This window comes from Coloeus monedula (assembly GCF_965178545.1).
Source record: "Coloeus monedula genome assembly, chromosome: Z".
NCBI lineage: Eukaryota > Metazoa > Chordata > Aves > Passeriformes > Corvidae > Coloeus > Coloeus monedula.
In genome coordinates, this window is record NC_138822.1 from 34,317,966 (window position 1) to 34,330,403 (window position 12,438).

The 12,438-nt window shown below is 35.6% G+C and overlaps 1 protein-coding gene across 1 annotated transcript in view; it reads right to left on the minus strand.

The window, feature by feature from the left end:
• The window catches only part of RFX3 (regulatory factor X3), a 108,186-nt gene that overhangs the window by 44,394 nt on the left and 51,354 nt on the right, over positions 1-12,438 (minus strand). The window contains exon 2 of the mRNA XM_082301530.1: positions 7,236-7,360. Coding sequence (XP_082157656.1) covers positions 7,236-7,352 — 117 coding nt within the window. The 5' untranslated portion in view covers positions 7,353-7,360. The remainder of the gene's footprint in view (positions 1-7,235; positions 7,361-12,438) is intronic.

Genomic DNA, 12,438 nt, shown 5'->3' on the forward strand with positions numbered 1-12,438 from the left:
AAGGGACTTACAGAGACTTCACAGATTGATGCAATTTTACCCAAGGAATTGAATCAAGAAAGTATCAATGCACTTATTTAGTAAATAGATATAACATTAAGTGACAATAATTTTTCTCATATTTATTGTTATAATGCTACTCCAATCTAATCCAGTTCATTCTAAGGACTGCAAACACTATAATCCCAGATCAGTCTGGGTTTCATGCACTTGATGAACCCCCTTCAAGAGCTCTTTAAAAATATCCTAATCTAATACTTTCACCTGTGTTGTGTTTTAAAAAGTTCTGCAAATAAGCACGTTTCCTACTTTTTCATAATATTGACTCTGACTGTGAAACAAATAACCTAGATTTTCACAGAAACCTTCCCTTAGGTTGACATTAAAACCTAAAGTCTGAAAAAGAGACAAACCAGCCAAAGTTTAGAATGCAGCTATACTACCATGATGAAACATCAGATGCTTCTGTCCATTAACAGCAATGAGACAGAACATGATGACTAAAATATCTATTACAATCCAAATTATTCTGACTTCCCACATGAATCATTACATAAATTGAGAAATACACCTAAAATACAATTTCTCACTTCAAAAAGTATACTTTGAAGATGTTTGCTTAATTATTAAGGTAAGGTGCAACTGTGTACATTTCATCTCCCAGCAATAATTAGTTATTTTACAGAAAGATTCAGTTCCCAAAGTCAACACAAAAAACTCTGATCAAAATTATGCACATTACTAATACCCTAGAAAATTCTTTGAATTAAAAAACATAAATAGCTGTATTGTGCAAACATCTCCAAAATTAAACTATTTCTATTTCCATCACTTTTGACTTCATAACTTAAATTAATTAAAATCATAGTTTCATGGAATGGGCTTGGATCCAAATCCACTGTAAGAAAGAAAGACCTGTAAGCTTGTCAGTAATTTGTACCTCTCAATATTCAGATCTGCCGAACTCTGACAAATGACCCATTCATGCAGTAATTGGCCAAAATATGTATGTGCTTTATTGTGAAACATATATGCAACTTACTGTGATATTTTTTAAGTTTAACTCTAGGCGTATTTCTTCCTTTTGGGTGAGTCAATTCTACAACCTTCAATCAATGGGAGAAGGGGAGTCATTGTTGATCAGTCTATTACAGAACACCAAACTGATCTACTTGACCTCCACTGTGAGAAAACATCTTGAAAACAGGCTTTGTTCTTAAAACCAGTAGCTTGTCACCTGACATGTAATGGATATGCCCCATTTTCTCTCAGTAGCACAGCTGGGGAAACACTGTGGAAATGATGCTGTTGTCAGTATGAATTCCATGTTCTCATCCAATTACTCCCAAAATGCACTTTGTTCCCTATTCACACACATTGAATATGGCTTAGTTCCTATTAAAAATAACCCACACTATTTTTCTATTAATAAAGGAGATGTGATTTTCTCCCTGTAACCTGCATATACTGATAAAATGGAACTCTGTATTGCGTACAAACACAGCATTAAAACAGAGAGGTCACATTCCCGTTCTATACAAGGCATTATATTCTCCCATTATTCTTGAATACAAGCTGCTGCCCATCTCAAAAACATCAGATTCTGCACAGTGCAAGACCTTTCCCTCAGAACTGAAATGATACTGCAGGGACAATGTGTGTACAGTGCATCAACGTTTGCTGTCTATTGGACAGGAAACTGTAAAATTCCAATATGTGCTTATCTTCTAATCTGGAGTGAGAACAACGAAAAATTAATTTACCATGAAACAAAATACTAAGATCTCTTAAAATTAAAATTTTCATCGCTTAATTTCAATTTTCCAGAAGTTTTTATGAAAGTTCTTTACTAGCCTAATATGTAGTACTACTAGAAACTTCAGGACTGCTTATGCATAGAAAGTAACTTTTTAAAACCAACATTTAAGAATGGATATGCTACACTGCTATTAAAACATTTGATCTAGTTTTGAAAATCAAAATGTTCTTCCTTTAACACTGAAGTTCAATAAAAGAGGGCCACTGAATTAGTTCAATTTCTTTCCAATACAGTAATGAAAAAAGTTTACAAAAAAACTTACTTTGCTTCAGCTTCTCTGAAACTCAGTACTGCTACAGTTAAATTCAATATCCTGCCAAAGGAAGCTGTAGTCACCACATGGTATTGCAATGTACTAACAACTTTAGGGTGGAGAAGGTAAGAGGCAAATATTTTTCCTGTCAAGCTATGATAAATAAAATAAATAAGGAGCCTTTGGGATGGCCTTCTATTTGAAAATACTGTCATGCTGAAAATCTTTGTTATATGATATTTGCACTACTTTTATTTCCTATTTTACTTTCTTTTAAATATTTTCATGAGAACTAAATCTAGTGCCTCTGAAATTTCTTTTTAATCTTCAACAGAAAGAAATGAAATGTGTATATTTACTCTCTATGACCACAAAATTATTTGAGAGAAGTTGGTTATGAGGAAACAGAACACCAGGAAAATCTGCGGAAAATATGAAAAATTTTTTTCTCTTCACTTCTGTTTTATTTGTCATTATCCTTTCACCATTTATTATGCTGTTAAAGGAGTGATATCAGCTAAGTCATGTAGTTTTTGAGGCAGAGCAGAAATTGTTGACTACTCTCCCAGTGTTTTCCAGAGATCTAAACCCAAATGACCTTCCTGTATTAAAAAATACTTCATTAATTAATTGAAGTGGGCTGAAAATAGAAAACACAATAAAATATATAGTAAAGAGCAAGTTCAAAGTACGCAAGTTCAAAATTTGTATGTTGTAGGGTGGACTGGTGAACTAGTCATGGTAATTTTCATTATTGTCTGGCTGGAAAACAGAAAATTGACAAACTCTTATAGGAATTTTTGACTTAAATAAGGTCAGACAGTAGATCTTTCAACTCTCTTGCTTCCATGACTCTAACCTGAAATAAAAAGCTGGAATCAAGCAGCTGAAATGTTGCAGGACAACAAGAGGAGAATTTACTAGCTGAAGAAGAAAAAAAACGCAAAATAAATTATATTCTTAATCATACTACCTCAGAGGAACAAATGAGGGACTAAGTTATATTTTATCTATGAAACTTTGTCAACAAAAATAAAGTGCATAAAAGCATACTGAAATGCTGAAATTACACTGAAGCACAAAACAAAGTATAAGAAGTGAACTTTGATTTCCAATAAAAAGTGCTTCTGTTCAAAGTACTACTAAGCAAAGACTAGAACAACAGAGCAATATATATATATATGAGGATTTTTAAATTCCATTTTTAAAAGAACATATAATTATCCACTGTGTCTTTGCAAACAGCTTGGATGTGCAACATTTTCTCTCCTTGGAGATAAAAATAATTTTTTTCCTTCATTAGTATGTATTACTTTTGGCAAGTAACATATAAATAGCACATGCTGTAATATTCTAAGCACATTCATATTTATATAATGGTTAATGTCAGCTCATGATTATGTGTTTCATATGCTAAACATGATTTTGCATTAAGAGCAATTTTGATTAGCAGAAGTCTGCAGCTCCAGTTAATGAATGATAGAATGCTTTGTGAAAGCAATGGCCACTGAGTACACTGACTATGAGGAAATGCTTCGCCCAACTTCAGATGTATGAATACATTTTTATAAAATAGCCTATTTTTAGTTTTATTTCTCCAATTCTTCCATATTACATGGCATAAACTACAAAGTGAGTTTAATTTTGAGTCCTTAGAAGCTTACTGCACTGTGCTGAAGACTGCCTCTTGAAAAAGCACTGATACATGAATGAAAAATCCCTGTATTCAAGGAAACAAAACACTAAGATAATTCTTCAGGCTATTTAAACAGAATTTAATTACACTCCCACATTTTTGGTTTTACTGTTGTTGCTTTTTGCTTATTATTGCCCTCTATCTCATCTCAACAGTGACTTCTGCTATGTTGCATGAAACCAGCTGCCACTAGTGCCACTTTTACAAGAGGAAAAATCCAGGTTTTCATAAATGGTACCTGTATTGTTCCTATTCTTGGAGCATTAAAGCAGACTTTTATGAGCTCCATATTAATAACAGCTATATGGAAATTATGGATTTGTTTAGCTGAAAATACGAAAAGTTAGTATTTTGTTGTTTGTTCAAAAGACAGGATGCCTGAGTACTAACACAGCTGAAGAGAGAAGGCTCTTAGTCTACCCTTCCACTTATTCAGCTTGCTCTTCTTCAGGGCAAAAATATTTCATTTTGAAAAAAATGTATGTTTTGTGTTCATAAAAGAAACATGATGTCATGAAATCAATCCCAAATTAATGCATTCACAAAATGTCATTTAAATATGGTGTATATACAGGAAGACAAACACAGCAAACAGAGACCTCCCCAGAAAAATGAAACTCTATACATTGCTTTAATATTCACTAAAAACAAATTCATCTAAAATTGCATTATTCACTAGAAAGCACTAATAAATTTACAGCAAATCATAATATGGAAGTTTCAGCTTGCATCAAATTGTTCTATGTACATGGATACTCATGCTACAGTATCCTTGAATTTAACAAAATCCCAGAAGTGTCCCATTGTTTTTAGCAACGTATATTCACAAGATAATATAATAAAATTTTGAATATTCACACATAATCTGGATACAGCTGAAATTAAGCACGTCCCTTATAAACCATAGGGAAAAAAAGAAACCATACTATTGCCTAAAACCTTCTCTCCAGCTTTCAATATTGGTAACTTTGAATGTGCAGAAATAATAAGGCCTCCCTCTGCCATCAAAAGAATGTCTTTACTAAAATAACCAGTATAATGGCTCTTTCTCCTAATTTTTTTTAGGCAAATTGGCCCATTCCTACCAAATGCACATAGAGACAATATTAACTTTAGTCCAATGCAATCTATACACAGATAATTCCTCAGCACAGATCATCATCACACCTGCAATTTCCTCAACACAGCAACTGTTTTTATATTTGCTATTCCTTTTTTTTTTTTAAACCCTACAATTGAAATTACCTATCCCACCTACATTCTTCATCACGTTTCCTGCTGGCATACCATTTTCACATCTTCACTCTTCCCTTCATCCTCAGTACTTCCATAATCTAATTATCTCTCTACACGTATCTTTGTGTTTCAATCACTGCAGTACTGTCTGCATTGGATTTCCCAATATTCTTATTGGATCTTCAGTCTCTGATCCTTTCGATTTCCTTTCTCAAACATTATGCCAATTATACAGTCGGTGTTAAGAGTCAGTCAGAAAAGTATAATTTAGTATGTACACAGGGAAAAATAATCCAATATAATGATGGTGTATTCAATGCAAGGTGATACTCAGAAGTAGCAGTACTAAAGGAACATATGTAAAGGTGATGAGGAACAGTTTTACACACTCATGGCAACAAAAAGTACTGTTTGCTGTTCTCAATAAGGTATAATCAAAGAAGAAAAAAACCAATCTGGTCCTTGGCTTCTATGTTTTGACACAAGTGTAACATTATTAAAGGACAACCACCATAAATTCAGAAAAGATATAGACAGCTGGTGACAAAGATTAATGCATTATTTATGTGGGAAAATATGTTAAGGAAACTTCCCAGTCTGACCATTCATGAGACTCTCTGTCAGTGGCACTCCCAATGCAGAGATTTCAACTGCTGGGCCTGAGGCCCCTTCAGAGTGGGCAGCCCCAGTCAACGAACAAGGAGCCAATTCTATCCTAGAAGTTTTCAAAAAGGTAGAAACTTTGCACGAACAAAGTTTACAAAAGCCAAAGTCCTGGTCATTCTTCATTTTGCTCTAAGAATAGAACACAAATGCATAGAACCTAACCTTACAGTTCAATTAATACAATTACTAGAACTGCTATAAAGTGTCCTATATGGCACTAATTGGTTTCCAGTTTTCAGTCCCTCACACTGACCACTACTTCACAAATTCAGTATGCAATATTAGCCCATTGGATGTATATCCAATATGCTGAAAACAAGCAACCATGTAGCCCTAACAAACTGCTATCTTGTATCTGAAAAAGTGAAATACAGGAATAGCAAAGAACAAGTCATATAAACTACGTCTATTAAACATCTGTCATGAAAGAAGATAAAAATCAAACAAATTACCCAGATTGTATTTCACAAAGGAAAAAAGTCTTTTACTCACAAACTTTACAAAAGTTATAGACAAAATCTCCTACAAAGGTTAGCTAAGTTCAAGCATCATACTATAGAGCAATAGAACTACAAGGCATTACAAACTGAGTCTACACAGCAAGAAAAACATATTAGTGAAATGTATGAGACTGTGAGACACATACATAGAAATGCACTGGAATTTAAGAACTCAACAAATGCTGAAGAGTTTAATTTAGAGAAGAGTGCTCCACCAGCACAGAAACAAATGGCACTATTTAATAAAATATGTCTAGTTCTCATATTACTGTTTAGGAAAATGTGAAGTCAGTTTTGATGAAAAACAACATCAGATGTCATCCAGAATACCCATCACATGGACAGCTAATTTCTGTGTTTTCTGGAAAAATCCTGGACAGCCATCATGACTTTCACATTGAGTCCCCATTTTCTACCTCCACACTTTTCCTTTTTAGCACCCCATTTTCTTCTGCCCCCATTTCCTCTAAAGCGCATGGGTGCTGCACAGAGTAACCACCTCATGTAACAGAAGACTGCACTGTGCTGACTGCTACACAAGTCTTCTTCCTTCCCTGGCAAATTTACATTATGAATTATTGATTGTCATACCATAAAAATCTTCATGACATTGTGCAGGGAGTGACACTCTGCGAGGAGTCAAGCCTAGAGGTGCAAAGGACAGTGCTTTTCATATTTACATTTGTATTGCACTTACTTGGACATCCAAATGGATGAAGAAATTACGTAGCCAATAACTTCAGAAACATATGCATTTTTTAAAGGTAAAAATGTAAATAGTCAGTAACATAAAGCAAACTTCTGTGAGCTACAGCATGAATTATATAATAAATAACAGTTAGAATCATGTATGAGTACTACCAGAGCTTGTCAGATGTTCTAGTTAAGGAACAGATCCTGAAAATAGCTTGCTTTTCTCTGGTTATTTTAATTTCAGCAAACTAAAATTGCTAAAAGTAGAGCAAAAGTTCCTTTAGCAGTCTTGCACAAAACCAAGTTCCTCATTATATTGTAAAGAACTATTACTTGGAATTTTTTTAAATTTCAAAATTAAAAGCCACGTACCTGTTGCTGAACTGGTACTTGCTGTACTACCTGTGTGGGCACTGCTGCCTGGCCAGCCACAGATGTCTGTAAAGTCACAGTCGAACCTGTATCTGCCCCAGTCTCTGATGTCTGCATGGTGATCTCTGAGTAAAATTAAGACATAAAATCAAAAGGTTAGTGCATAAATGTTTTTATTTTGTCACTTACATTAGCATACTATTTTGTCGTTTATCTCTGTTAATATTTTAAAATTAGCTAATACCAACCTTGTTATGAGCCCAAAGATTTTTTTCCCCCTACTAGCACACGAGTTTGTATAAACAGGGTTTTATATTACTTTTATCTTACTTATATTTGAAATATCTTTTGTTTACATATGAAGAAACGTCACTTATCTGAGCTTTGTCACTTTAGGAATAATTCAGAAAAATCAGCAGCAGATCTTCTCTCAGCTCGTAAATAACTGCTCAATGTTCAAAACCATTTTTTTCTCTGGCTTACTGAATTACACTAAAGTCTCTATACAATAAAATTAAAAGCTGAACTTGAAGCAGGCCACAGAATGAAGGGCTCTACTCTGGAAAGCAAACTCTGAAAAGCATCTAATGAGTCATAGTGAAAAAACAACTCAAATAACCTTCTTTAGTAGAAAGCATTAAAGCAATCACTGTATTTAAAATCTAATAAGAAACTTTTTGACACTAAAACCACATAGAAATACATAAACGGTAGAAAAGTACCTATGATCATGGTCCTGACATTCAAATGGAATGACAAAATTTGGGTAGAATAAAGAAATGGTTCAAGAATCAAGGAAAATGCCTGACATTAAGAAAACTTATCAGAAAGACAACCAAGAGTGACATCCCTTCATAGGAAACACATATTCTGAGTTGCAGAGTCCTCAATTTTGCACAGCCAAAATGACAATACAATTGACTGGTGACATACCAAAATGAATTCAAAATTGTGAATCAGCCTTTTATTCCCCCCTTAAATTTCTTTTAAGCAGTGGATGATTAACCAGTGAAAATAATAAACAGAAGAGGCAGGTTCTTTTTCATCTTCAAAACAGAAGGCTGTATGTTTCTGTGAAGAACTACAATGAACAAACGCAAATTACTAGTCTGTAAACCAAATGTTCTGTGAGAAATTCCACTGCCTTTAGTCACTATTAATCTGTATTAGCTACAGAATACTTTGGCAATCTGAGAACCACTGTCACTAAAAATGAGTAGCTTTATCATGCACAGTAAAAGAGATTTATATGAAAAAAAAATCTAATAGGTACTTTGAATGACCTGTGCAAGTGATTTTTTTTCAATTTAACTCATGAGACCCAGATGGCTGACAGTGAAGAAACTGGACTTTAATGCCTACCACCACCACCAAATAACAAGCTCCCCTAAAAATCCTACAATATTTTTTGAAACAAAACCATAATAAAAAATTCAGGGACATGCCACTAGATAGCAGGAGAAATTAAATACTGTACCAAAAAAATTTCAGTGCTCTCCTTGTTTGACAACAGAACCAGCTGTCAACAGCAAACTTTCCTTTCAAGGCTGGGTTCCACAGCAGTTTAAGCTGATTTAAGGCTGGGTTTCTGCAGTTCCTCCCTCCAGCTATCTCTAATTCACTTTGAATTCAAACATAGCCACTGCAGAGCAGAAAACAGGTATACAAATATGGTATGAGGTCAGGCAATAGGGCCAGGACCTTGCCAGTTGGGACCATTCTTGGTTTAAACTCCAGGAAACCATCCTATAGCACACCTGATTGATTTAAATGCTTCTTCCGAAATATTCAGAAAGACTGATAAATCCTTGAAATTTAAATTCTGATAAAGTCTGATTAATCAACAGACTCTCAAGAGTTTCATGTTAACTGAACCCTCTACTTTTAAGCAGTGGATGCACTTCAGGAACCAGCACACCTGACAAAAATCAGGATACAAAAGAAAATAATTCCCCTCTGCAGCTGGAAGGGAGGAGGTAGAGAATCAGGAATAAAGTTAAGCCTGGGAGGAAGTGGAAGGTGAGGGGAAAGTGTTTCGAAGATTTAGGCTTATTTCTTACTATCCTACCCTGATCTGATTGGCAATAAATTAAAATAATTTTCCTCAAGTCGAGTCTGTTTTGCCTGTTGTGGTAATTGGTGAGCGATCTTTCCCTGTTGTTATCTGAGCTTTTAGTTGTATTTTCTCTCCCTTGTCCAGCTGAGGACTGGAGTGATAGTGCTTTTAGTGAGCACCTGGCATTCAACCAGGACTGCTTCCATTGTTCTGGTTTAGGTCTCCATCCTAAATGCAAAGTTTTATTATAGTTCAGTACACTGTACAGATTTTTCCGTCTAGGTACCATACAATATGGTTTGATGGTCAACCTTAAGTATATTCCTATTTACTGGAAGCTTTTCTAGCATCACATCCGTGATGCAGTCAGTGTTATTCTTTTACACTGCATCAATATGGAGAACACAATTTTATAATAGTACTGGTTTTGGCTGGGGTAGAATTAACCTTCATTACAGTGGCTGGCATTGGGCTATGTTTTGGATTTGTGCTGAACTCAGAGTTGATAATACAGAGATGTTTTTGCTGTTGCTGAGCAGGGCTTGCACAGAGCCGAGGCTGTTTCTGCTTTTGGTACTGCCACACTGGGGAGGGGACTGGGGGTGCTTAGGAGCTTGGGAGGAGACACGGTCAGGACAGGTGATCCCAACTGACCAAAGGGATATTCCAGACCCTGTGGCACCATGCTCAGTGTATAAAGTGGGAGGAAGAAGGAGAAAGGGGGGGGACATTTGGAGGGATGTTGTTTGTCTTCCCAAGTCACTGTTAATGTGTGATGGGGCCCTGCTGCTCCTGGAGATGGCCAAACACCTGCCGGCTCACGGGAAGCACTGAATTAATTCCACGTTTTCCCTTGCTTGTGCGTGTGGCTTTTGCTTTCCCTATTAAACTTTTTTTATCTCAACCCCTGAGCTCTCCAGCTTTTTATCCTTCTGACTCTCTCCTCAGTCTCGCTGGTGGGAGAGCGAGTGAGTGGCTATGGGGGCTCGGCTGCTGTCTGGGATTAAAGCCACAAAAATAATCTAAATGAAGACTCTCCCATTTTTTCACTGACAGTCTATGTAAGTAAAGGAAGTGAATATTACAGCAGAAAAGACGTCATCCTTGCCTAATTGGACCGTCAGGTGTATGACAAACAACAGATGAATGTTTGACAAGGCCCTTTTTATTCTGCCTAATTAAGCAGTTGGACACACCCGTCTGCTAATGGTATTGCTTTGTATAGCCAGCGCTAGTTGCACGATGTGACTGTAACAAGCTAAACAGGCCACATTCTGAAAGAAGACTAATTAACCCCTCCAAGTGGGAAAAGATACTGTCGGGACCCAGCTGCTGAACCCAACAAGGTTAGTATTTCCTCAGTGTAATGGGCAGAATTTAAGCAAAGCTGCTATGCTGAAAATTACTCCTCTCCTATATATTCTGTGGAGTTTAATGTTGTCTGTTAAATTCCCTAAAGATTTTTTTTAATATAACCGAATTCTCAGTTGGAATCCTTCTGTTTTCTACACTTGAAATATGAAGACAGAATGATTTAAGAGTCTAACTTGCTCTATTACTTATCAAAAGAGATTGTTAAAATGTGTCAGATTACTGTTTATTTTGTTCCTGGACTACTTCACACTGAACTAATTTACTTTTTTAAGCAACCAGAGTTTGCAAAGTTTTGTTCAGCTACATATGCCTTATTGTCTAGATCAAATAATGTAGCAGGCTTTAATTCAATGCAGAAAATGAAAGCCTGTAATTTACTTTCAAGTGCAGCAGGAAATTTCTTTTTTCTCCTCCAGAAGCCTAAACAAAACATCACAGAAGGTAAACTGAACTAGATCTCGTAATCACATGCAGTAATGGCAGGCTTTTAATAGTCAGAATAAAAGGCTAATCTTAAGATCTTATCTATTTATAATGATGAATAGCCAATATACTAATTAAGAATTTGCAGCAACATAATGTGTTTCACAATAAAGGAAAACTTCTCAGAACATTAAGTTTCAGCAATTAATACAGAATGCTTGGTTCCTGAACAAGAGTATAAATGGAAATAATTTTCAGTAATACACTAGTTTCACATAAGCATTCCTTTTCAATTTTTGTATAAACAAAAATTTTACAAATAATTGCCTTCATAATTGTGCGGTGTTAGCCACAAAGCAGAAAACAGATTACACAAGCTATTCACAGAGGAAGAACAGAATATTACAAATAGTTTCTAGATACTAACATATTTTCATGTTAGAACCCCAGTTTCTTACTAAACACTGTTTGATTGTTTGTCATCTCCCAAGGTTTTCTGCAATACCAAAGTAGGCAGCTGAACTCTGCCTGATATTAGTACTAGATGCTAAATATTGCAGTTAGTGGTACAAATGTCTTTACTCTTTTCTTCAGCTTTTCACAGATTTATGGAGGAGTAATAGTTAACTGAGTGGCACAGATAGAAGCAGCCTCTCCGGATTTAGGTATATACTTTCCAGTAGTAAAACCCTGTAAAAGAGTAACAAACAGAAGGGTGAAATATAGAGATACACACTGGAAGGGACCTGTTCAAGTAGAAACTCCTGGCAATTCCTTCAAAAACGTTCATAATATAAAAAGCATTGTCTTGACAATCAGTTTACTAAGTACCTAGGAACAGTACTAGTCAACAACAGTCATAATGAAATTCCATGCTACCAGCAGACCACAGCACATGGCTGCTTAGACTGAATGACTACTTCATGACTCTCTCACTTTGATCTACCTAATTTTACCTTCAAAATCATCAAAATTGTATTCACTCTTGCAGGAAAATTAGTCAGTATTACACAGGAGCCCTACCCATCAGTACACACCAGCAACAAGATTACATTCACAAACAGGATAAAGCTTCTCAAAATTTTTGTTGTGAGAAAACTAGCAAACCATCAAACAATTACATTTATGTAATTCTAAAACTAAATTAGTTTGTCCACTAGAGATTCTGTGAGTAGAAGAGTCCAAGTGGTGTTTTCCTTCATCCTGGGTGAAAGGGTGTGAGGAACACTTGGTTGTAGAACCGGAACTGGCAAACACGGCTTTGGTTTTTATGACCACAGGGCCTTCTCTGAGGTCAACAACAGCTTAGGAGAGATGGGGTGCACCTCATTAATTGGGGCAGAGATATTT